The sequence below is a fragment of the Pholcus phalangioides genome, unplaced genomic scaffold, assembly GCF_987345545.1.
Source record: "Pholcus phalangioides strain wild (caught in Gottingen) unplaced genomic scaffold, Ppha-v1.0 ptg000014l_1, whole genome shotgun sequence".
NCBI classification, from domain to species: domain Eukaryota; kingdom Metazoa; phylum Arthropoda; class Arachnida; order Araneae; family Pholcidae; genus Pholcus; species Pholcus phalangioides.
In genome coordinates this window covers 3079748-3107083 of record NW_028301607.1, presented here as the reverse complement: position 1 = coordinate 3107083, position 27336 = coordinate 3079748, and the positions used below count along the sequence as shown (strand labels likewise).

Genomic DNA, 27336 nt, shown 5'->3' with positions numbered 1-27336 from the left:
TAGTTTATAACATACGAATAGGAATTGAGATGGCATCAACCTCGTTCAGTTCGAGCATGAGTATGCCTATAGCTGATGACTTTCAAGCATTAGGACTCTCCACTCAACATCAACTATTTTTTCAAGTACGGGGATGCTATTATCATATCACATTGCTCCCGAAATGACGTCACATAAATTTTTGCCATTGCATCAAAAAAAAAATCGGTGGAAAACAAAATTCGCCAGCGCCAATTCAGCCTTCCGGCATCTGAAATTGGCGAGATGACTTGTATAGGCTTTGACAATACGTCCCGTTTAGTCTGTATGTCCGTTTCGTTCACGGTTTTGTTTTATTTATTGGCGTGATCTGTCATTGTTTTTATAAAAAAAAAAAACTTTTTAAAAACAATGCAGAATTTGGATCTGCGAAGAAACCTCTCTAATTCTCACTCTCCAAAGTTGATAGCTGTGATATCATAAATTAATATGAAGAACAAGTAACGTTGAAAAATAGGGTACCTGAATGCTACTGGCTCGTTACGTTGCAACAGCCATCATCAATTAGTTTGTTCGCAAGTTACGTGATGAACACTCAAGCACCAAAGTTCCCATTGCTTGTGTTGGAGTGAGATGTCGATTGACGCTCTATCCAAATTGTGTTAAAAGGATTACCATCTTGTTAATACTTTGAATGAAGGGATTTCAGTTGAAGCATAGGTCAAAGTTTGCATATGAATTCCATTTCTTCTTTTGATGTTCTTGTCTTCTTGACAGCTGTAGACAGCTGTTTCCCAACCGCCGTGCCTCAGTCCAATACCGGGCCTTGACATCCGTCAAACCGGGCCGTGATTGATTCACCGTTTCATTTTTCTCCATGTTTTTCTCACTAGACGTGTGTATGACCAGGCCCTCCACTCACAAAAAAATTAAAAAATAACATAAACCACGTATAACATAAATTATATTATGATAATTATGAGACTCCATGACTATCATAATTATTTATAGTCGCATTATAAATACTGCATATTCATCTTCATATTTGTCAAAGTATACTTTTTTGTGGGTGTATAAAATTTTTATCCATTGCGATTTACAGCAGCCCCCTCTGGTTCCTGCCATTGGCGATTTTTCAGCAATTTTGGTGACAGTTAGCACCTTTACTTGGCACTTTAATTGGCACCTTCGCTTGCTTTTGATATTTTTTTCCGGCTATAATTGTTTTCTTTACTAGTATTTGACAATTTGTTTCGGCTATAATTGTTACTTGCATTTGACAATTTTTTTGGTGATAATTAGAGATATACCGTATGGATTCAGATTCTTCGTATTTTTGATGAAGAAAATATAGTCAGCATACGTATTTATCGTGTTGTGTGTATTGAAAGTTTTCGACCAGAACACCTTTCGCAGGATCAAACGAAACCCCTTGACGGGCCGCGTAGGTTGTGCACCTCCTATCTACGTAATGAACGCACCGTGCTTATCAAATGCAACGAATGATCGCAGTGGAAGCCACCTCGTAATCATCACGGAGAATCACGATTTCACAAAAAAAACTACTGACACGCGATGGGTCCGCACCCATGAAATGATGTGATTCTTTTCTGGTTTTTATTTCTCCTGTCGTTGCACAACAAGGGTTAATGACATCTCGACAACTGAATAACAAGAAAGACATAAAAAAAAATATGGCGTGGAAATAAAAAAAAAAAAGAGCGAGAAAAAGGATTTCGCTTCGTCAGCGACGACATTTTCAGCAAAGTCACTAGTGTAACTACTGCTAATACAACGTTATTATTTTCTTTTCTTTTTTTCTATTCCAGTGTTGTTGGGTCTGTCTGGTGGCATATCGTCGATTTCATTTGGGCGCCGAACGCAGTTTTTTGAGGAGGCATCTAGACGGGAAAGAATTAATAATAATAATAATAATAATAAATGGCATTGCGAATACCCTTTGCTGTCAAGCTTCCTAACTTTTAACACCTGCGAATATCTTCTCGCAGGAGGGGAAAAGGAAAAAAAAACGGAATACCAACACTTTCCTACAACAGCAAAAGAATAGCGTGAAAAAAACACTCGCTAACGTAACTAATGCACTCGCACACAGAAAAACCTGTGCTGCATAAAAAAAAAAGAAACCCCGCCTTAACTTGATTCCGTTGGAAATACTCAAGAGAGCCATTCATAATGTTGACCGTGACATTGCGACGCTTGAAGCTTTTACACCGGAAAAAGCAATTCAGCTATGAATCTTTGCAAAGCAGGCCTTCATAAACGGATGCCTGGGCTGGTTATCCGTGTGACTTGTTGAGCTCGTGCGTAATGTGGACGGAAGGAATGGCACCTGACCAGAACATGGCTCCTACTGTGACTCCCAAAGATGGATATTAGCCGTTAACGAAACAATAATAGAAAGAAAAAAAAAACCTTTGAGCATTCTGCCTATGCCAGCAGCCCCGCAAGGGTCAAACCCCCACTGACACCAGCCCCAGCGAATTCGTCCACATTCTTCCACTTGAGGATATCCGAAACTCCACTAACGCCACACTTGTACGGTGATTGCAATCCAAGGAATTGAGAAAATGCAACACCTGGGAAAATAGACGATAGACTTCAAAAAGATATAGATTTCGCAATATACCAATACTTTGTATATGGGGCTGACAGTGTCATGGGTAAGTCTGACATCTAGATCCATGCCTTTATTTAGCCGGAAATTGAAGAACCCCCCCCCCTCAACCCCGCAAGGAGTCTGTATCTGTTAGGCAAGGCAACCATTTCGAATATAAGGACCACGACGTCATCTGTTATGCAAATTCGTAACTTATTCAAAGAACCGGTAATTTGAGATTTCTGGCCTGCCCTACTGTGCGAACTACTCTTGTTTTATCTTTCTATCCGCTACTATATCCTAATTACGTCATTTAAAAGTCAGGGAGCCCTTTCTGAAACACAGTATCTCTATGAGACAGGCTAAAAAAAATAACAGGGGGACCATGAAAAAAACCTAGATTTGAGGTCCACACCAAACACTTAGGCTTATGGGTCCGACTAAAAACGTGGAGACCCTGGCCTACCTTGTTATTGCAATTGAAATTTCTAATACTACGTTCGATCTTTGATTCCACATTGCACTCAATCTTTCGTGTTCTCACTGATGCCACCCGGGTTATCTCGTGGTGATTCTCGTTTACATAGATCCCAAAAAATCAGTCTATAAGCTTGTTGGTGATGATCCGATCGATTTCTTACGAGAGAAATAAGATAAAAAAATATCCTGGAAATATATGTTATCAGAGCTGTTGAACCTCGAATGAGTGAATCATTCACCAAATCGGTATTGGCGAAGAAAAAAGAAAATGCCGCCAACATTTGTATTTTTAAAAAATAATTACTATCATCAGAAATAAATAAACAAGAACCTTTTTTTTCTCCACTCAATCAGCATCATATAATATCTTATTTTCATGGATTTCTTTAAACGAGACGCAATGACGTCACGCCGTGTGAAGAGGAGGGATGTATGTGTGTGTGGGGATCCGTTCTATTTTTTTATTTTTCCCACGATGGGAGTACGTAGTTCAGTTCGTGTAGTGCCTGTGCACCCCAGACCAGACAGATGTCCGTCATCCTAACGGACAAAGGACGTGTAATTCCACGAATGGACGGACGTTTTGATTAACTACGTGTTGTTATTTGATATACATACGTCTTCTAATTTCAGAATTGCAAGGTGCGCGACCCATATTCCGAAAGAATAAGAAGATTGGTTACATTTAGTCACCCCCTTTAACCAATATTTAGATCATGGTCCGTGGATTACAGTTTGAGAAACTATTGATCTAGACAGTCAGACAATGAGCAAGTTTTGGTCTGCGATGATTTATATAGTTCGCCATTTGGCGACAGAGGGACTGAGTCCAGCCCTGGCCCATAGAGCGGGAGGGGGGTTGGGGGGTGCCCTCTAGCAAGATATCGAAGCGTTTCCTTATGGATGGGCCAGAGGCGGATCTAGAGCTTGCTGTTGGGAGGGTTGATTTTAAAAATTGTTGCGCGTGGGGTGACCATACATCCCGTATTTTTCCCGGGACAGTTCCAATTTTTTTCACCGTCCCGATTTTTCGCCTTTTTTTTAGTCGAAGTTTCCTTAAATTTGTTATTCAATCAAAAACGTTGATACAGGTAATTTTTTTTAATGGATTGATTGGCTGAATGCAATATTATCATATAGAACTTACGAAAAGTTCATGTCAATCATCGCATTGAGGGGAATATTGCATATTTCGCTTGGTCACCCGATTCCCTCCCCCATAGATCCGCACCTCGGACATGCACAGGGTTCCTTTATTTTGAAACTTGAATTGTAACAACAAATCCCTAACACTAGCAACAACGTAAAAAAAAAACAAACTAACATAATCAAAAAATGAATATGAAAAACAAAAAGATCATAATCCCGTATTGAGAAATTCACGAATAACATTTCCACGGTCGTTGATTTAGAAATAAATAAAACTTGTCGGAAAATTTTCTAGAGAGATAATGCACGTCTATCGGCAGAAAACGAATCTCAAAGACCACCCTGTACTTTAGATTGAGCTGTTATCATCTCAAGGTAGATAATTCAGTAGACTCTCTAGACATCAAATAATAATTCATAATGATTAAAAATAATTAACAGTAATTACAAGACCGTCTCTTATTTCATTTCCCGAACTAAAAAGAAATAATTAAGGGAAGAGAATAGATATTGATTCTCTCTTGGCTTTTTTTCTTCCACCCAGAAAACACCCCTAAAACCTTTGACGGTTTGCCTCAATTACAACAACTCGCTTGAATTGACCGGAGAAAGAAAGAAGGAATTTATGTGGGAAGGATGGAAACACAACGGAAGCTCGGTTGGTGTACTGAATCTTCAATTATCGAGACCCACTACTTTAGATTCTTGAGACTTTACCGTAATGAGCTATAGTTATACTACGGTAAGAGAAATATATATAGAGGGGGGGGGGGAATGTAAGGTCAACTCTGATAGACTAATAACATAGCGAGCATGTCCACATAGTGATGGCTGAACAGGCCACAGTTGCATATATCTATATATATGACAAGAGCTAATTGCATGGGATAGAGTTCACTCCCATCCAATTCGAAACGAACAGATGGATGAAATGGTAGGTCAGATATAGATGTCAATGTCTGTTCTTTTTTTTTTTCCTATTTGACATGACATTCTTAGAAAGGAAGCGGAAACTCTTTGAGAATCTTCTTACATCATTTTTTTTTTTAAGAAAAAGATTCACGAAACTCATGAAAGAAGTGGGAATTTATCCTCACAAATTCATCCTCAAAAACCTCTTCGAGTATGTACAATGATGTTGCAGCTATATCCGTAAGCACTGACATAACCCGAGCTATAAACGCTGCAGCAGTAACGTATTTACAGATATAATCACGCATGCACACAGCTGAACACACACGTAGAATAACCAAGAGTGAAACAAGGTCACGATGCGTATAATAATCATGGTAAAACCAACCTAAACCATCATTGACAAAATGAAACTTTTTTTCCATGATTTCCTTCAATCCTCAGTAGTCTTAATCCACCCCCTCACTTATAAATATACAGATTAGAGAAGAAGAAAAAAAAAAACCCGTATGAGATTGAAAAGGCGCCTTTTATCCTCCTTCATCTCTTCCAGTGGCGTAAACATGAGAATAATAATAATATAAAGGGAAGAAAGGGGGGAAGGGAAGGAATATTTTCTTTCCTCTTTTCTTTCGTCCAACTCCATTGGCTAATAACAATGGCCCAGGCGCCAACCGAGCGGACTCTGCAATAAAGATTCAATGACAGCTCCGTGTATGTATTTATACCCATAGCAAAAAAAAGATTAAAAAAAAAAGTCCAGTTGAAGCCACTTTCTTTTTACTCTTTGTGCTTTTCGTGTATTCTTATGATAACAGATAACTAAAAGGAAAAAAAAAGAATGTGTTTATGTATACGCCAAGTTGGAATCACTTGTCCAATTTACTTGATTCGTTGCTTATAAAAGATACGTGTAAAAAAAAAAAAAACAGAAATAGACATTGGTCAGAATCCGGTCAAACACATACGCCACTGTCTGTTTCCGTAAACATCTATATAACGTATCATGGTAAAATATATCAATTGATTGATATATGTACTGGGTGTGGTGTCCTAAATGAAGCGTTCGATGTTATTAACTAAGATGGATATATTAAGATGATTTTTGATTTGTTTTCTGTTTTCGATTTCAGGTTTCTACAAATTGTCTCCTTAGCGTGCCTGTGTAGTTTACTTGGAGAAATGGTGAGCATCATTTATAAGCATATTAATTTTTTCCCCTTTTTTTTGTTATATTTTTATGGATATCCTATGCACCGTGTTAATGGGTGAAAATACACCCGTTAGTACCCAATTTACCCGTTATCAAATTTGGAAGGACTCTTATATCATTTATCACATCTGGATACGACTGGCTTATCATAAACAGATATGAGCATGAAGATACGAGTACGCACTACGGCGATGAGGCTGGACCATTGCGTGCGAATACGGAAATGAAGCTGGACCACTGCGTGCGAATACGGAAATGAAGCTGGACCATTGCGTCTGAATACAGTAGTGAAGCTGGACAATTTCGTCCACGTGAATCGAACTGGATCATCGCGTTCGAATACGGAAATGAAGCTTGACCATTGATATTGAGCGCAAGTACAGAAATGAAGCTGGGACATTGCGTATGAATAAGGAAATGAAGCTGGGACATTGCGTATGAATAAGGAAATGAAGCTGGACGTACGAACAACACGGAAATGAAGCTTGACCATTGATATTGAGCGCAAGTACAGAAATGAAGCTGGGACATTGCGTATGAATAAGGAAATGAAGCTGGGACATTGCGTATGAATAAGGAAATGAAGCTGGGACATTGCGTATGAATAAGGAAATGAAGCTGGACGTACGAACAACGAGGGAATGAAGCTGGACCACGGCGTGCGAATACGGAAATAAAGTTGGACCATGACATTCGAGTACGAGAGTGAAACTAGCATATTGCATCCAAACACACAGAAAGGAATGTAGTGCAGAGGTTTCCTAAATACCGTACAGGAATGTGTACGAGGTGTATGTATAGTTAAGAAGAAGTGGTTCCTCAAACTTTTGACATCTGCGGTTCCCTTGTTCTTTGATGGCATACTTGTGGTGATCTCAAGAAAATTATGATTACAAGTTAAACTGTTGTTTCTTTCAACCACTTACATATATGTGTATGTTGTAGGTAAGTAGGCAGGTAAAAGTAGGTAAGTAAGTAAGTAGTAGGTATCTAACCTACATCAATATCGTTGATTCATCGCGACGCCCAAGAAAAAGTTTCGCAATACCTGTAGGATCCGCTGCACACGCTTTAAAAATCACTATTAATTGCAATAAACTCCAGTCAATGGCAATAAACCTGAAAAAATTAAATGAATTTTCTGTGTGTTTGTGTGTGAAAACGAATTATTGTTCTTAAGATTCCGGCACTATTAGCCCCATAAAGGTTTTAATAATAATCCGTCGAGAGAGAAAAAAAAAGTTGCTCGAGGAAAGAAAACTCTTTAAGCGTAGATGGGAAAAGAAAACGAAAGGAATGTGTTAACGCCTGTTTTAGCGCCATCTAGCGACTTGAAGGGCACCCTTTGTGAGCAAGTCGTAAACGATAGCGTTTACGTGTGTACACGCACGACATCAGAGAAGAAGACATTTAATGCTCTATTAGTTTTAGAGTCACGTCTCTCATTCCTGTATTATCATCGGAAGCTCTTTTATGTCCCCCAAATGCCTTGTTGTTGTTGTTTTTTTCACTTTCTTAAAAGGAATACCATCATAAGCTTGCCTGCCTTTAATCTAATAATGTTCATTTTTGTTGTTCCTGTTGCCATTCCAAGTTTTATAAGTAGCTCTCGTTGAATACTTTCCTGTAACATTTATGTACATCGTATTTATTAGTTATATAAATGGTTTTAATTACACTTGGATTACCTCGGGGGAATTTCCGTCAAAACTTGAGTAATTCCCTCTGGTTGACATTTTATGAGATTGCTGAGATGTTAGACTCTTTTCCAATGGAGTTGTAGCATTAAGCATCGCGAACAGAAGGACCTGTCGAATCCTCGTTGTCAACTTGATAACCTCTATTAAAACATCTGTTGCAACCTCTCCATCAGAGTGAAGTTTCACGATATCAAATGATCGAATTTCCCTTCGCTCTCTGTGATCCCGGGGGGACTTCTCGAACTGATTTGTGGCAGTTGTCAAAGGACTTCTGAGAGATGACTGGGGAGGAGTTTCGCCACACCTATAAACTTCTTTGGGACCAATTCAAACCAGCGGCACGTGAAGCTTCAATTATTCTCTCATCCAATCGACGCTAGTGACCCTGTAATCTTTCAGATCATTCCCGCCCGGCCTTATAAATAAAAAGAATTCCGAACTTTTTTCTCTTTTTATACGAGCTCCGTTTCGACATTAGCTTGAAACTGTATCTGGCATAGCCCTGTCATTTAACTGCTATCGATTTGTGTCAATGTTTCTGACCAGTATCGCGATTTGAAACCGGTAAAAAGAGATGACACACACACTTCCTGTTTCGATGGCCGTTAGTTTATCTTCTTCACTTGTCTACTTCAGTTACCATCTAGTGATCAAATTGTCAATAGATAATTTGTCTCGAGAGGAAAGTGACGTTTCACAGATACAACCAAGAGATGTGCATTTTGTTCGTTAATGGATATAAGTGCTGTTCTTTCCCCCCAAATACGTGACTCAAGCGGCTCATGGCACTTTTCCACGTGACAGAAGTTGCCCGCAGCATGTTCCCAGATAACCCGCAAGTGATCTGGTCAATTTAGTGACTAGCAAAACTTTTCCAGATCGCGTAAGTGTCCCGCGGTTCAGCTTCAGGGTACTTAAGCGCCCAGCAATGAAATTCTACACCACTTGAGTTATCCGCGGCACAGTTCCAGATCACTCAAGCGGCTCACGGCACCTTTACACATAACTCAAGTAGCCCACGGCACATTCCCAGGTCATTTAAGTAGCATAACTCGTTTCAAACCACTGAAGTAGCACGCAGTTTCCCAAAGATTGAGCATTGGTTTAGTTTGTTATAGATTTTTTCACCCTATCACACGTAGCTAAACAAATTGTGGAAAGAAGCGTCCGTGGTCCCTGAAGAACGGAATAAGACGGAAGGTGTGCATACGCCACTGCATTGCCATCAAATCGGAATCCAAGACGATGATTCATGAGATTTTGTGCGTGTGTGCGCTTGCTCATTCATTTATTTGGTGTTTTTCCTCCCCGTTCTCTTCTGCAATCAAACATTCCTTAGGATACCATCAACTTAATGGGTAACAATTTGTTGTCGTCATTATGAGCCAAAGTAAATTACAACTTTCTACGAACTAACTACAATGTTTGTTCCAGTGAAAACTAGAAGAGAGAAAAAAAAACCAGCTTCCTTTGTGTCGTCGTCAACATCATAAAAATCTCATTTTTAAGTACGTTACATAGTTACCATTCCTGTTCTTCTTTGCCTTGGCTTCCGTATTTTGGCGAAATATTTGTCTCCACTAATTATTGTCTGGTCCTAATCGACGACGAAAGCAACGATGAAAAAAATCTTGCGTTTACCTCCCTTTCCATTTGGCTTTAAACATGTCAATGTCGTGAACGTGTCGTCACTAGAGTTAGACACGATTCTAGCTATAACCTCTACTCAATATCTACAGCAGTGATTCTCAAACTTTTGCCCCACGTCGCCCTTCCCGAATGGTCTAGCGAAAAACTCTCCAAAGCACCGAACATGTACACGTGAATATCACCAGCTGACCACGACGCACACTTCGATAACTACCGATCCACAGTAATCATCCATACAGTAAATAGGTTGCTTAGATCCACAGTGATTGCGGACCTTCGACTGAACTCTCTAGCCTGGAGCATGAAAAGACTCAGAGGTTCCAAAATGTTAATGTTCAAGGTATGTCGAGGGGACCCCCAAATTTCCACATACCTATATTACGCAACAGTTCGCACACCTATTACTATATTTCATATAACCTAATGGACGAAATATTTCACGGAATCTCACGGCACCCTAAAGCATGATTCTCAATCTGGGGCTATATGGCACCCGTGCTGTCCTGGAAGATTCTAAGTTGGTCACGGGTATGACAACTAAATGAAAGGAGAGGCTAAGGAGGCTGAAGAGAGCTGTGCAAAAAAATTATACGTGTGCAGAAATCAAGTTGAATGTGGTGACTTTTTTTCAGCACAACTTCCCTTAAAACCGGGACGTTCTCAATGCATGGTCCAATGGACCTCATGTTCATAGTAATCCTACATGAAGAGATCAGGTACTATGCTTTTGGAAAGTGAGTATGCTGAATTCAATTCGATAAGTAAAAAGGGAAAGAAGACTTATCTCTTGGAGGGGGGGGGGGGCTGGATAAGCCAGAGGAGACACGAGAAAATAATATGGTCCGGGTGGGGGTCATGGGTGAAAAAGATTGAGAAACCACTGCCCTAGAGTACATACTTTTTTTTGTGGGGAGGAGGGGGAGAAAAGGTAATCACACCAATATAACTGAATGATCACTTGTGGCTATAACGAGTTTCTAGGAACCGTGTAGAAATTCTTGTTCACTACTGTTCATAAAACACTTCATTTTCACAGATACCTTCATCCAATCAAGCCAGACGGGGTCACCCTTGACTTGCCAAGGTATTTATACTCGACTCTATAACGGCATCAAGAAATACTCTTACCAAAAAAAAAAGAAAAGAAAAGTGTCACAAGCTCATAGATTTCTTCCTAAGAGAATTATCGTTAACTGAATTACCGAAATTCATTCATTTCAAGCCAACCTGTCACAATTTCGACATAAAACTTTATATCAAGGATGACCTTGTCTGCGGTACTTCCTGGATAATGATATAAAAAAGTCACCCCATACAGAGAGAGAGAAATTTTTTCTTCTCTCCAATTATTATTGTTATTTCTTTCGCGAATTTTCACACGTACGGTATAATTTTTTGAAAAGGGTTGAGCTACGATGAAACACGCGCGGCAAGAACGTGAGAAAAATTTCGTAAGGATGAAAAATATACATATAAAAAAAATATAGAGAAATGGAGAGAAAGGCATATACACGCGTGAGTATGGAGAAAGAAGGAGGTGACACACACTCTCTCTCTCTCTCACAGGTAATAAAGTTATCAAGCGAGGGCTTAACCTCAATTAGTATCTGGAGACGTTTTATCGCGTCGAGGGCTATATTCCCTCCCAACCCCCACTACCGGTCTGTCGCTTGAAAATCCTGAATTATTTAACAAGTAAACATCAACACCTTTAAGGATTAGTGTCAAAGATTATATGAAAGTGGAGGGGGCCCCCCGATTTATATTGGGAAATATACTATTTTGTCACTCTCTCTCTTTCTCACTCTTTTTGTGTGAGAAAAATTGTTGAGAGCCGTACGTGACGTCGCAACTCACAGCTGGACGCGTTCGATGAGAAATGCGCCATTCCTTTTATACGAACTAATTACGTCTGAGTATAATGGACAGTAATTGAGAGTGATTCTCTTTTGTCCGTACGTATGGGTGTTCCTGCTCTAAACGTAAGGAGTGTATGAGCTACGGTAAATGTGACAAATCCGGTTATTATGCATATTTACCAATAGTCTTGGTAAGTTTGATGACTTTTATCGGCGAATATGCGTAATACCCAAGCATCGTTGGTAAATTTGATAAATACTAAAAAAATTATCACTTTTACCGAGGATTATGAATTGCCAAGTGCCGTTGGTGAATTTGATGAATACTTGAAATTTATCGCCTTTATTTATGCATAATACATTGGGGAATTAGATAAATATGAAAGAAAAAAATCCAAATGGTGTCTAGTATATGTGATGAATATAGTCGGACCCCGATGTAATGATAACAAATTTTACTATCGTACCCCGATGTAATTCAGTACATTTATGAGGTATATCGTAGTGCAATTTACCATGTTTACCAACGATTCGGTGATTGGGTATTATGCATAATTGCCGGTATGCGGAATAATTTTTTGTACTTACTAAATTTACCAACGACGCTTTGGAATTATGCATAAAATCGCCGGTAAACGTGACTAATTTAGGGAAATTTATCAAACTTTCCGAAATGTTAGAGCCCTGTCAAATCTAGCACTTGTGGCTGGGGTCCATGCGCATGATGGTGGTGGTGGTATTTGTTCTAAGTGCTTAGAATTTCTGTCTTGTCGTCCCGTTTTTGGGTGCTTTGAATCCTTCTCTTTGTTCGTGTTAGAGTAAATATGCGTCTTGATTTCTCAAATTGGCGATAATGTAGTTTCACACTTTAAGCTTCGATCATGTTATCTAATAACAGAACGAGGGTTTGGCTAGCTTTCTTTCTTTCACACCTAGCGCAACTCCGGTCTATCGCCATGGGAGCAACTACTGAATGAATATTGTCGGAAGTGGACATTCGTACCTAGCAGTCGGAGTCTGTTTGTGTGTGAATTTGTCTTTGGTGCTGCCATCTATACCCCAATTATTAGTGTATTGTAATGATTGAATGCTCGTATCATAGTAGAGGGTTCGACCTACTTATAACTCACAAGGCATGAAGATGCAAACTATTATTGATTATAATTATGGTATATTTATACATGAAAATGCTACTGATGTACTAGTTGAAATTTTCTCAACTTCTTTTGTTTTTTAAAAAATTTTTTTGTAAATATTTAATATTAAATGCTTCCTCTTAAATCCGTTTACCAGTAGTCGAATTTCGTTGATGTAATTTCGATAGATTAGCTGGTGCTTTTGGTACTCCCATTGCAACGTCAATCCCGTGCTTCTTTACATGACTCGATGGGCATCTGTCGAGCATACCAAATTATAGAAGAGTAAAACTCTAGTTTTCCGATTGGGCCCCTTTCAGTCACCGGTGCATTGTCTAGCGATCTTATACGGGGTCTGTAAACATCGCATCAGTGTTAGGTCACCTGCCTAACAGCTGAGGCATTGAACTCACTACACGTGATCTGGTCTAAACATTGTGCAGCTGGGAAGCAACACTTGCCTTAGGACGATGGTAAGGTACGTGGTTTAGTACATATTTTGGGATTAAATATAAATTTTGGGATTAACAAAAATTTTGCGATTGTTTCCCAAGGTACTTCACATTTCTGATAATGCTAATTTCAGGTAACATTCGGGTTTCTTCGACCCTAATATGAGTAGTGAGTAGAACGGGGGGGGGGGGTCGTCCTTAACCCATTGGTCGCAGATGCTTCCGAGATGGGTCGTACAAATCTACTCACAGCCAGAGGTTTTCTTGCGATACGAGTCCTCACCGACACTTGATTCGCAGAGCCTTGCGAAATGGGTAGTACAAATCTACTTACGGCCAGGGATTCTTGAGCTATGGATCCCGACCCAAACTTGATTCCAGGGCTTCCGAGATGGGTCGAACAAATCTACTTGGAGCCAGGAATTCGTAAGCTCTAGGTCACGATCCAAACTTGATTGAGGGGCTTCCTAGATGAGGCGTACATATCCACTTACTACTCTTCGGTATCTCCTTGAGATGGGAAGCGGGTTGTATCCGGTCCTTCAATGTTCAATATCCATTCACAATTCTTTTTTTCACATATTGCGTCACTGGTTTCATTATTCTTACTTATTGATGATTTTTGGTCGCGGCTGAAAAAAGGTTAAGCATCTCTGGAGAAGTTGAAAGTATCAGGGAAAATTTTCCATGTCCAACTCTGAATACGAAAGAATATTCGTATCATAATGCAGAGGAGCAACGATGGTTTCGTTCAAAGCTTGTTGTTACATCTCGGACACGCTTGGTAACTCGGTAAAAAGAAAAAGAAAAACCTCTTGTAAAGTCTCTTATCACCTTCAGTTTTAGTGGTTTATGAGTTTATTTAGCGGGTGCTGGTGTGTTGGCGATTACTTTTTACCCACTCATCGTGCGTTGCTTCTCTTTGTTCGGGTCCTTGCTTTGTTTTCTGAATTTTTCTCCCTTTCACTCTATCATTTTTTTACCGAAAAGGTAAAAAAAAAGGAGGGGGGGGGGGGGAGTTTTGATGATAAGTGAAAAATGTCGGCTCAAAAGGGGGTAAAAACGCATTTGAAAAAAAAACGATAGCAACGACGCCACCAAGTCTCTTAGCCCAAAAAATGGGCCTCTCGAATTGTCACCCGTTGGGGCTGAACAAAAGCAAAACTTAAAAGAAAATGGCCGAGGAAATAATAACAATAAAAAATATATATTATATATATATATGAGGAGGGGGGGGGTGAAGGGGACGGAATATATGTGTGAAAGAAAAAACCTCAATGATGACGATGACACAGAAATTGAGATGAGCGCGGAGGAGCTTCTGCTTTTTAACAATGGCGGATAGACTTTTTGATGGAGAAAAGTCATGGGGATACTGTCACTACCGCTTTGCTACTGCTGACGATGGTGATGAGTCTCTTTCACTCACCCATTCTCTATGAAATTAACCCTACATTCCCTCTATTCCAGTTCAATCTCAGCCTCAATCCGAAATTATGACCTTTGACATGTAATAAGACCATAAATCAGTCTGATATAATCAAGCAGAAAATGATTTTCAAAATCTGGAAACGTATTTTTAGTTGTCCCCCACGCTCCAGATTTTATGGCCTGGTTACGAAGTTTTTCAGTGTTACCTGTTTTCTAATGACCCTGCTCTGTCTTCATTTATACTTGAGTTGTGGTCACTCTGACTCTAATCTAAGATGGGATTTATTCATATTTACAATGAAGAGGGGAGCAGCATCTTCTTCTAAAATGGCTTAAGACTATGATGACGTGCTGCTGAAAAGTGTTTAAATTATTTACAGGCATTGCTGATTTTTCTTTTTCTGATTCAAGATTAAGTGATATGTATGTGATAGTATAAGTCACTTGAAAGAGCTGGTATGAATAACGTTTTTTTAGATTGCTGATGCTGAAAACCTCAAAACTCTCCCATGAGGATCATACGACACTTCACTGAAACTGATACAGTAAAATCGCTCTTTTGCGGACACCGGTGGGAAAAAAAAAATTTGTCCGCAAAAGAGGGGGTTGACCGTTAATCACGGGTTTGTAATGCGTACTTTCATTATATAAGGGGAGATTATCAATTGGCCGTGAAAGAGGGGTGACCGCATCTGAGGGGTTTTACTGTATGTGATTCCCTAGTTCCCTCGCTTTAAACAAGAGGCTTTGAGATAACTCACTGAAAATGATGAGTGGTCCTTCGCTTCAAATACGAAGCTTTGAAACACTTATCAAAACTGATATGTGATCCCTTAGTTCCTACGCTTCGAACATTATGCTTTGAGACACCTCACTGAAATTGATATGCGACCCAGTAGTTTCTACGCTTCAAACACGAGGCTGTGGGACACCTCACAGAAACTGATGAGTAATCCCTCGTTTTGAAACATCTCATGAAAACTGATATGTGATCCCTTAGTTCCCACGCTTCAAACACTATGCTTTGAGACACCTCACTCAAACTGATATGTGATTCCGTTGTTCTTCATCAAACACGAGGCTTTGAGATACCTCACTGAAACTGATATGCAGTCCTTTAGTCATTTGGGGACAGCTGGCATCCTCGATGGAACTGATAAGTGATTCTGTTGTCCTCCGCTTTGAACACGAGGTCTTCTCAGGTCTTTGTGACGTGCAACCTGGTTGACTTTTTGGCCCTCCAGTTTTTCCATCTGGCCGCCTACCAGTAAAGGAAAAAGAATCGCATCTGGGCCCCCACAGACTTTTTCTTTCGTTCATTATTACAGAAACAACAATCAATAAATAATAAAAAAAAGTGAAGTCGAATTCCCTAAATTTGCATTTTTTGATTGCTGTTGACAATTTTACGACGAACACCTTGAAAGCCGATCAATTTTTAAATGCTCGTTGTTTTTTCGATCAGTTTAAATTTCTTATAAAATTTCCAAGGCCTTGGAGCACCAAATTGGAACTGGAACTAGGAACTAATATGCTGCCATGCAGTTCCCCGCTTCAAACACGAGGCCTTGGGACACCTCACCGAAACTAATTTGCAATCCTGTGTCCTTTCGATGCGTCACGAGGTCTAGGCGTTGAAAGAATTATGCACATTATGCAAATTCCTTTATATATATCGGACATATTTGCATCTCAATCGATTTTCGATGAAACACATTATTTCTTTCTCAATCAACCAATTAAATTAACAGCAATTGTGTTTTTGTTTTTTTTTGACCTGTACAGAATCATAACCTGTCCTTGTCGTTCCGCAAACCATCGTATTTCGGTACGTAACCAACAAAAATCCGAACATGTGCGATGGACACCGAACCCATTGACCAAATAAGGTGTTTTTCTGCGGCTGTTCAATAAGTATTCAACTTCCCGAAATTGACATTTCGTCAGTTTTCGCTCTCCCCAGCCCTATTTATATTCATGACCCGCCTCTAAGATCGTGACTGAAATTGGCAATGAACAAATGAATCGATTGATGAAATAGCTTATGATCATGGCAAAGAAACGGGCCAGCATTAGAAGGGAGTGATGGGGTGATCAGCACGTTTCCAATTCAAGAGAAAAAGTGTTATCTCTCTTTTTTTTTCCCCCCCTTCTCTTTTTTTGACTGTGTTTTTTCGTGTTCCAGTTATTATTATACTTACAAAATGAGAGTCGGGATCCTTTTGATGCTCTTATACGATAAAAAGGAAAAGAAAGATGTCAATTAGCCTGAATATTAAAAAATACACATGACAAATGAATAAATAAATAAATTGGTGATCAGACAGGTTTTCGTTCGATCACGTTCGTCAGATTGATCGTGGTACCGAGCCTCGTTTCTCTTTGCGCAAGCCCAGGTCTGACACCCACGGAGTATACGAAATAATTACTTTGGGAGCAATTAAAAGAGAAAAAAAAAATACAGAGAGATTTAATGGTTTTTCTTGGGTGAGAGGTGTCCTTATGCAAATTAAGTGTCTGTATTACGGTCAGCCATATTCGACGGGATGTTTATCCTTTTCTTGCGGTTATAGTACTACCGGAGTTCGCTGATTTTAATTTCAACAAGTATCTATATCTTATGATTTTATCGTGTAGTGGATTTTGCTTTTGTGGAATCATTGTCGAATTTTGTTTTATATGCCAGTAAGATTAACATTGGGATCATGTTTGCTCCGAACCGAATATATGAATAACCGAAATAGGTGCCGATCGAACTTCCTCTGAGTAAGCTTCTCTGGCTATGCAAATTTATCTTCACTAAATTTCGTTCGTAGCTCTGCAATACATAGGTCATGGTTTTCTCTACAAAGAACACGATGGTTTACCTCGTAAATTTCAATTTTCAACTAGCATTTTGTTGCTGGTTGTTTAAATTGGTACACATTTCCGTTCGTTTTTTAAATTTTTTTGGTTTAGTTGAACTTCCTTGTGAAAGAAAGTGAAAGTTATAATAAGTTTTAAGTTTTTGCACCCAGAAAGTGGGACGTGCAGGTAGTAGTCATCGTTTTTCTAATGCTCACTGCTACTTTAAAAACCTCTTTGTATTGTTATGCTAACCCTCCTTCGCCATCTTCTGCAGATGCCTCTGCGTCTTTACTTGTCTTCGTAGTGCTTGATCTTCTCTACCAACATCTTCATATGCTGCTGCGTCGTCCTTCCCTTCACATTGTGATCATCTTATTCACACACTATATATTTTCGTATTTTGAGGCTACTTTATCATCTTCTTCACATGCTGCTCTGCCTCTAGGTATTAACACTGCACTCATCCTTCTGATTTCTCCTTCAGATGTACGTGCGTTCTCTTTGTCTTTGTGCTTTGCTGATCCTTCTCTATCATCTACTTTAGGTGCATTGCTGGAACTACACCGTTTAATTTCAATTTTACGTATTCTTCGCCATATTTAAAATTTATTTAAAATTCATATGGATATCCTGAATAGAAACATGCTATATTGTACTGTAATCTATCAATTTCTAACGAATTGGTACATGTTGGAATGTGCGTGTGTGTACGTGTAGTGAACCTGAAGCGAAGTTTGTTACTGTGTAATGCTTGTTATGTGTAGCGCTGCCATCTGCCATTAATTGTCGGCTCGCATTCGTGCGTCGAAGTTGGGAACCACAGAAGAGCAACTTCAGCCGACCTTCACTGTGTAGATTGTGGGATTCGAACCTGCGTCCGTACCGTATTACACCGATAATACTCATGCTTTCGTGAAAAATGAACGACGGTATCTGAGACCAGATTTTAGAAATTGATGATAATTATCTCCTGTATTGTGCATCCCGACAGAAACCATCGGGGAATCGGGTGAGCCATCACGGGCGATTTCTCATTTGAGGAAATCAGTAGTGAACGTTTGTTGGATCTCGTACAAGTCAGTTCATCAACTCGTATCTCGTGAATATTTATTCTTTCTTTTTCCCCCCTTACATATAGTCAAGTCATGTATAGCACTGATTAAAGGCATTAGCAATTAATGCGCCACACTGAACAGGAAAAACAAAATCCATTTCAAACCTGAAACATGAATCTAATGCCATCATTTTGCAACTTCCGTTCGATCAAAGTTACTTAAAGAAAGCGAGGAGAAAGAAATATACGAGACAGTGATAATTGAGTTTTTCTTTTATTTTTCCCACCTGCTTCGAAAACGTTAATGCGGTGATCTGAATTCCTTCATCGAAGCCAGTGTCATCAGGCTTCATCCAGCAGTATAATTTTTCTAATCAGTCGACAAGGCCATCAGCATTGCTTATTGCAACTTAAACTAATTTCTCTAATCTAGTTAGCCCCGAGTAAATATTATCTTCTTTTTTTTCTTCCCCCTTCTTTTTCCTCTACTTTGTTTCTTGCAGGTAATTGCGTGTCGTCCTGTGATCCTGCCTTGTAATTCACGGTTTCGTCTCCACAGGGCAAAAAGATAACAACCGTCACTGATGTAATCGCGATTTTTTTCCTACCTCTGATTTTCTTCCTTTCTTTTTTTTTTCTCAATCCTGATCTTTACACTACTGGATTGGTTACGTGTGATCTTCGTCTATAGTTAATGATAGATTTTATATTAATTTCTGTAATATCCACATAACAGGAACTGAATCCGTAGATAGAAACTTGCGAATATACATGGTAATATCCCGTTTATTCGTGAATAGTTGAAAATTCATAAAAATCTGGAAAATTTGGATTTCCACGTTATTCTCACAGTGATATTTATGGGGCAGAAAAAAAAATAGTTAAAATTTTTGTCGATCGAGGGATGTTGTTACAGAAGTTCGGCAGAAGTGATTAAACCCGAATCTTCCTTCAATCTCTAATTCTTCAACCCGCTGCTCGTGATCACCATGGTGCTCCCTGACGCACCCAGAGTGCCTGATTTAGTGCTCGTGAGTACTTGATCAACGTTCCAATTAAATACGTTGTACAATTTGCATTCAAGGATAGAAACCATCCTAACTTTATGCATTTGTATGTCAAGCATGCTGCAAGGGTGCTTTTCTTTTTATGATGGGTCCAGGCAGTGCTCACGACTGGAAAAAATTTGAAGATCTCTTCTCTCTAATGTATCTGAAGCGTCCGTAAAGCTTCATCCAGTGAATCGTCGCTACGGTAAGACAGCTTCACCAATGGCGCTTCATGCATCAATGCCAACATCGCACATCCTTAATCATGCACCCTACAGTTTATAAAACTCTTATTTGCTTATTCCAGTGATTCGCCTTCGTGCAGCGTTCTCTACCGACAAAAAATTTGAATTAATTTTTTCCCCCTACCAAAAAAAAAATTCCTCTTCGTGAGAGTAACCTTTTCGCAAACCGCACTGAAATGCATCAATGCCTGCAATTTTTATAAATTTTTAAACCACTTACGAATTTATGGACACCCTGTACTGTACAGAGACATTCACTCTCATCGCAATTTTATCGATTCTGATTTCTTTTCCTTTATCTGAAATCTTTGATGTCCGTCATCGGCCATTTGCTGGGCGGATAAACCGATAACGAGGTTTTTTTTTTTGCTTTTGTTTTTCCTCTCTCTTAGATCGATGTTGACTCCCAGAGACTGAGTTTCAACGGCTCACCCTCTTCAATCTTTCATGTATTCATTTAACACATGAAGTCAAACCTAATTATCAGAGAAAAATAATCGGATAATTTGTTGTTGTTGTTGCTGATTTTCTTTCACGAATATCAGATTGTTGTCTTACCTCCCCTCTCCCCCAATGTTCTATTGGAAAAGCAATTCTAGGAAATCGATACGCTATCCAATAAGGACTTGATTTTGTGGTCTTGTCTCCAAGAAGCGCGACTACTTTCAGAGATTAGTCACTAAGTGGAGTGTAGGAAGCGTTATTACAGCATAATATTTGGTGGAATACGTATAAGAGATAACACATCCAGGCAAGTCACAAATCCAGCAACGGTACTGCAGGTCCACATACACGGTTTACAACAGTGGACTGATTGTGGATTAGGAGTGCAAGTTCTTATTAAACCGTCTCATTTGCATATTTCCACCGAAGTCGCTCGTACCAGCGCCACCTATCGGCTGGGCTGTTTTAAGATATTTTTTCCTTTCTTAAAAAATTCCCGTGATCTAGCGATGCTAACCCTGCAAACCGTTTTTAATTTCGGTTATTTTTCCTGTTTTTATGAATTTTTAAAGTTTCTACGGACTTTTTGCCCAACCCTGTATATTTTGCAAAATGTTTTCTAAAAATGCAATTTAAAAAGGAATGTCTTCAAACCTCCACACTTGTTTATCGATAAAGCCACAGAATCAACAGTGGTGGCTTCGTAAGGGTTGCCTACAGTTCTAATAGATTTAATCGGTTTTTTTTGTATGCCTTGATGATATATCATTCATATAAATGACAATATATTTAGGAAAATCGATTACGTATTATTATTCAGAAGAGATTTTTCGTTTAACGGACCCCCCCCCCCTCATTATGACCTGCGGACCACTAGGTTCTCGTATTCACTGGTCCGTGAAACAAATGACTTACTTTTCCACTCCAACGCTGCATAACATATAATATAGGAGCTGAAGGGCACCCCACAAGTGTTTTTTGGGCACCAAAATTGTCAAGGTGCCCCTGGGCCCCACGTGTGGCAATGGCGTCACTGGAGTAGACATCTACAAAATAAGAGTCATCTTGAAACTGATGGATGACTCAATATTCAGTCGGCTGAGTGGTGGTACCAATGGTAATTTTTATGTATACGACGTTTCCCCATCCCGTGAAGGCCTTGGAAAATCTGATCGAAGGAGTAAAATCCCTACAATCGGAATCGAATACGTACTTGGAGGAAGAGGAAAGATATTTCACCATGTGTAATGTCTTGTTTCGGTGTGAAACATAAATGCATGCCATTTGTATTCGCTGAGTGAGTGGAAAATTTCCCTTGTGTAATGTACGTGTATTTAGTCACTGGCGGTGTAGATGCGCTGTTTTATAAACAATACGACGACTCTTTTCTTTTACTTGGACGTTTTTTTTTTTTTTATTTCGGTATTTCACTTTGGCAGAAGATGAATCTGACCGAGTAGTCACAAAAAAGAGAGAGAGACAACCTTGAAAAAAAAAGGGAACCGAATCCGATTCTTCTTTTGTTCGGTATTCCAGTGCTTTGTAATGCACGTGACTCGTAAATTGTGCGCACGTCTTTGCATGCGACATATATCCTTCCCTCTCTCTCTCGCTTCCCTAAACTGCAGAATTGCTGGACATAAACAATCATGAATAAAGGTTCCATATAAACGGTGGGAAATCAATCAATATATCAACACATTCAATTCGATATAACGCGTTCGAAATTTGTTGATTACCGTGATTTAGGATTTTTCTTCGTCAAAAATTACTATATTTTCAAAGATGAGTAGTTAACAGTTCCGTGTATATTGTACTTTATAGGTGTCTTGTCATAGCCTCTCAGCTGGTCTTGAGAAAGGAGCATCTGTCATAATCCGCAATCACACCTCGTCACCTTCGTCTTCATCGTCGTCGCAAGTCATACAGCGGACGTACAAGCTGTATAACCAGTGCAGCGGCCGCCATGTACAGGTCATCGGCAAAACGGTTAACGCAAAGGGAACGCCGCATAGTCCTAATGGTGAGTTCAATCGTCTATAACCCTTTCAGACCCCCGAGCATTCCTTTTTTTTGGAATTTTCAAGATGTTTTTACATTTTTCGTACTCAGAAAATACATTAAAGTACATAAGTACAGTCGAATCCCGTTACAACGAACTCTAAAAGACCGGAGAAGCATTGTTTGCATTGTTTCTATGCAAACTTATCTGAGGGATTAGAAAAGTTCGTTGAAACGAGATTTTCGCTATAACGGTATTCGTTAAAACGACATTCGACTGTATCGGCAAATCTTTATTTATTTATTTTTTTCAAATTTTTTTGTGAAATTTCGGAGCTTCATAAATGACCAAATAATTCACCTCATTCACATTTTTTAGCCAATATGATGCAGGGTATATTCATCTTCGCATACAATTTTTTTCTAGAATTTTATTACTAATTTTTATGTGATGAATCACACTTTTCCCGGAAGTCATCTTAAAAAAATCCCGGAAAGTTCAACTTTAAATGCTGCCTTCTGATGAAAGATCCCTTGAGTGACATGTGGCACAGTTTTAGAGCACTTAAGCGGCTCCCAATGCGGTTCCACATCATTCAAGTTACCCGCGGAACATTCCCAGTTAAGTGATACTTAAATGATCTGTGGCACAGTTCCAGAGCACTTGAGCGGCCAGGAAACATTTCCATAGCACTTATGCAGACTGGAAACATTTCCCTAGCACTTTTGCAGACTGGAAATATTTCCATAGTACTTATGCAGCCCAGAAACATTTCCATAGTACTCATGCAGCCCGGAAACATTTCCCGAGCACTTGAAAGATCCGTAAAACATTTAGAGATCACTGAAGTGACTTTGTAAGGGGCTTATCAATAGGGAGAACGTTAGTTCAGGTGCCGAATAACTATCGAAAGGTTTTTTTCCGTTTTTTTGGCGCACCGAATGATGACTTAAGCATCATCCAAACCCCCTTCCCTCTTGTCATCAAAAGTCAGCAAACCTGAAACTCCTCTCCTCCCATTCATGCTGACGTAATACTTGAATGACCCCTAACCGGAGAAAAGTTATTCTACTAAGCGGGGAACTTGTTTCTATGGGAGAAATTTTGGTTCCAGATGATTTCATCGGGTATGAGCCGATAAAACGACTGTAATATTATTCCTCAAATGTTTCAAATACTGTTATAAAATACACTGTTAGACCGGGAACACTCCGCTTCACATCTCCAAGAGGAGATTTCGAAGTGATGGGTGCATCCGGAAGTTCAACAAACCTTTATCAAGGTTGTAAAATACAATAATTCTTTTCTTCTTGATATTCATTCTCGAGTGTCCTCCTCCTCCTCCTCGGAGCATGTTTGAATTCCTCATTGACTCTTCCGTGGACACGTTAGTCATATATCTTTTAGTGGTTGAAAAGAGTCTTAACATTTCGATTCGTTTATTCAAATCGATCGCCAACAACACCGATGATACGTTGATACGTAACTCAATTCATTTTCTTTTCTAGTTTTTATCAGGTTACAGCTGTTTTTAATCTATATCTTTTACTTTTTTTATCGGAACATACGGTGCCAGTGACGTTGCTTTTCAAAAGATCTGTTTACTTCTATTTCGGTATCATCAAGTTCTTTCTTTCTTCTTTTTTTTTTTTCGCTGCTGGTGGTCTTCCAGACCTAAAAGAGAGATCGAATCTATTGGACTGCGGACCTCGGGCGGAAAGGAAAAAAAAAAACAAAAAACAATTCCTAAAAATGAACTTGAACTTATCTCTCCGATGGAATCAATGAAAAGAAAAGGTACGAAGTAAATAAGAAGATTAGAAGCAAATAGATAAATTGAAACCTCGATTAGGTATTTCATATGTAATGACAGAGACAAAAAAGCGGTTTTGTTCTGTTTTTGTCGTAAGTTCTCAGACCGCGTGGGGTCTGGAAAAAGCATCGGATAATGTTGTGTCATCCGTGAAAAAGAAAGAGGAAAAAAAAAAAAATAGAGAAGGACGTCGACGTCCTTGCACTCGGCGAACTTCCTCGGCGTTATCTAGAAATTTCTACAATGTTGCTGCTTCCGAAAAGAAAAATTTTGTTTATGTAAAACAAAAAAAAAGAAGAATGGGGAAAAAGGATTATATTCCTGACAGATTATCTCGCTTTTTGTGTTGTTATCTATAACCCCCTGCTGAGAAAGTATTCGTATATAACATTCTATATCTGTTCAAAACGTCTAATTTTTTTGCACGGTTGAAGCGAGTTTAATTAGGGAAATGTCATGAACGCATACCGTACGAAGAAGCTAGGGAAAAAAAGTGAAATCGGAAAAATCGATTTCCCCCACTCCTGTAAAATCATTATGAATAAATCGTTGGTTAGCAGAGTAAATTGATCATAAGATTCGCGATTGCGATAGTCGAACTTGAATATGCAGTGTAGATACGTATTTAAAGATCATGCTCTGGATATCGTAACACAGGTTTCAGCAATCTAGATTAACACAACAAAGGACGCAATTTAAGAAGTTACCAACGAATAAGGCAAATACACGAGAAATTAACGAAATACGATTAAATGATTAAAGGTCGTATTCTCATTATAGGTTTTCATAAAAAAGCGTGTTCACATTGAATATTGTCAAAAACATAGGCGTACGCAGAATTTTCTCCGAGATAGGGTTTCAAATTCTTTTTATACTGAAGGGGGCAGGGTTACTTTTTTTTCCCCCTGAAAAATAACACCGAGATCTCGGTTTGAGGGGGAAGGGGGATTAGAACCCCCCATCCCGCGTACGCTAATGGCCAAAAAAAGCGTGTTTGCATTCAGATTGTCAAAAAAGCTTGCTCACACTGTAGAATTACAAATTGTCAAAAAGGGGTGTTCAAATTGTAGGATTACAACTTGTCGAAGAGCGTGTTCAAGTTATAGGATTGCAAATTTTCAAAAAGTGTATCCATATCGTAGAATATCGTAGATTGTCAAAAAGTGTATCCATATCGTAGAATATCGTAGATTGTCAAAAAGTGTATCCATATCGTAGAATATCGTAGATTGTCAAAAAGTGTATCCATATCGTAGAATATCGTAGATTGTCAAAAAGTGTATCCATATCGTAGAATATCGTAGATTGTCAAAAAGTGTATCCATATCGTAGAATATCGTAGATTGTCAAAAAGTGCATCCATATCGTAGAATATCGTAGATTGTCAAAAAGTGTGTTCATATTATAGATTGTCAAAAAGCATGTTTGCGTTGCAGTAGGTCCACATCATGCCCCCCTCCCTCGCATCCTACATCAGGGCCCTTAGGCTGAGATCTTTGACAGGCCCTGGCTCCTTTTCACGGGCCCTTCATAGTGATTTTACAGTGTGAGAAAACACTAAAAAAATTGTAAGAGTCATCCCGGGCCCCCAGGCTAGAGCCCTTCTTCCCCCGCTCTTGTAGAGGGGCATATAGTCCACATTTTCGATTTTCAAAAACCGTGTTCACTAAGGGTGTTTGCGTTGTACGTTATCAAAAAGCCTGTTCGTATGGTAGATCGTCAAAAAGAGTGTTTCATGTCCTTAACAACTGGCGGAAAAAGGGTGTTGACATTGTGAATCATCAGAAAACATGTTCACATTATAAGTTACGAAAATAAAAGCATGTTCAAAAAAATCCTATTTTAAACCTCCCACAGATGCATTTGTTTTTATTTTTCTTCTTCTTCTTCTTTCGGAACCCCCCCCCCCCCTCCCCATCGCTTTCTACCAAAACAAAATCCTCACTACCCTAAAATCGAGTCATCGTCAAGCCGGTATCCATTATAAAGCGCGCCACTAAATCTCGATAGCGTAACCGCTCCCACAAAAGGGACTTTATACGGTCAATTTCCTTAAAATTGATTTTCCCCTAGTACTAGTCATACGTATACGTAAATTTGAAAGATAACGCAAAAGATCACGAATCACTCAACACTTCTCGATATAGTGTCCATTAGGGGAGGCATTTCAGAAGAATGTCCGCGCTGTGGAGCTCGATAAAATTCACTCGTCATTATCTCTCTATAATGACGGCGACACTCTCGGTGAGAATCCGGAGCATGGGTGAAGATCCTTGATCTCGAGGTGATAAAAGTTATTTCGGGGAAGTTCGTTGGTTATGTACACCGCAATCACTCTCTCAAGTGGTCTTCGGATGCGTTAGCCCCCGCTTCAGCAAATTCCCTCAATGAATCACCGTCGCTTAGTAGTATCATTTATCAACTTATACTTAACGCCGTTTGTGAATTCCCCCCCCCCCTTCTTAAATTGCTATGCGGCTTTTTCTCTTACCGAAAATGATTAAGTTCAAGATGATTCGGCCATCTTGAATACACAGTATTATTGCCGCTGCGGTCCAGGAGTAAAAAAAAAATACACTGTAGATCATTTCAATGTACACAAGAAGGAAAAAAAAATGCCATGCTATTTAGTTCACCTCATGCGTGCTACAACTTAATAACGAGTCTTAAAATGATAACAGGCTACTCCATGCTTTCAGCAGCTTCAATTAGTGTACCTAGGGGGGAAGGCAGGGGGGGGGGGTACTCTTAGGTAAACGAAGCATCGAAACGACCGTGTACCCGAATACGTGACGATCGGAGGTGTAGTGCTTGCTTGCTCTCTCTCTCTCCCCGAGTATATTTTATCTTTTTTTCGAATGTGTGTTGTCGTGTATGTATTAAATAAAAACCACGAATTCAATAGGCCTGACGTCGGGCCTCTGGTCATAAATCCACCTTTCTGATCCTATTATCTGGTAGATTCCTTATCTTACCTCATTCTGTCGTCGTACATGTGTGTGTGTTACACATGTGCGACGCTAGATGGAGCTCCTAACACGTGCGGACAGACCTATCTTTATTCTTCTACCATCTCCTTGTCTTCCTTTTGGTGGATTTATGGCTTCGCGTAGGTAATATCGCGCCTATTAGATACACTCGACGGGTAAGTTGCCTCGTCTGAGTATGTAGGGAAATGAATCTAAGGACTCTCCATTTTTGAGCTATAGAAAAAAAAAAATGGCATTTCGGGAATTTTTCATGTTTCCTACCCCTCCTCTCCCCCCTCCGCTCGTGTTGTGTCCCTTGAAGCAAATCTTGCTTC

At 39.4% G+C, this 27336-nt stretch overlaps 1 protein-coding gene across 1 annotated transcript in view; it reads left to right on the top strand.

The window, feature by feature from the left end:
* LOC149077933 (fibroblast growth factor 8b-like) overlaps nt 1-27336 on the top strand; it is a 91164-nt gene that overhangs the window by 40627 nt on the left and 23201 nt on the right. Inside the window, exons 2-3 of the mRNA XM_089241540.1 lie at nt 6271-6322; nt 22042-22240. Coding sequence (XP_089097666.1) covers nt 6271-6322; nt 22042-22240 — 251 coding nt within the window. The remainder of the gene's footprint in view (nt 1-6270; nt 6323-22041; nt 22241-27336) is intronic.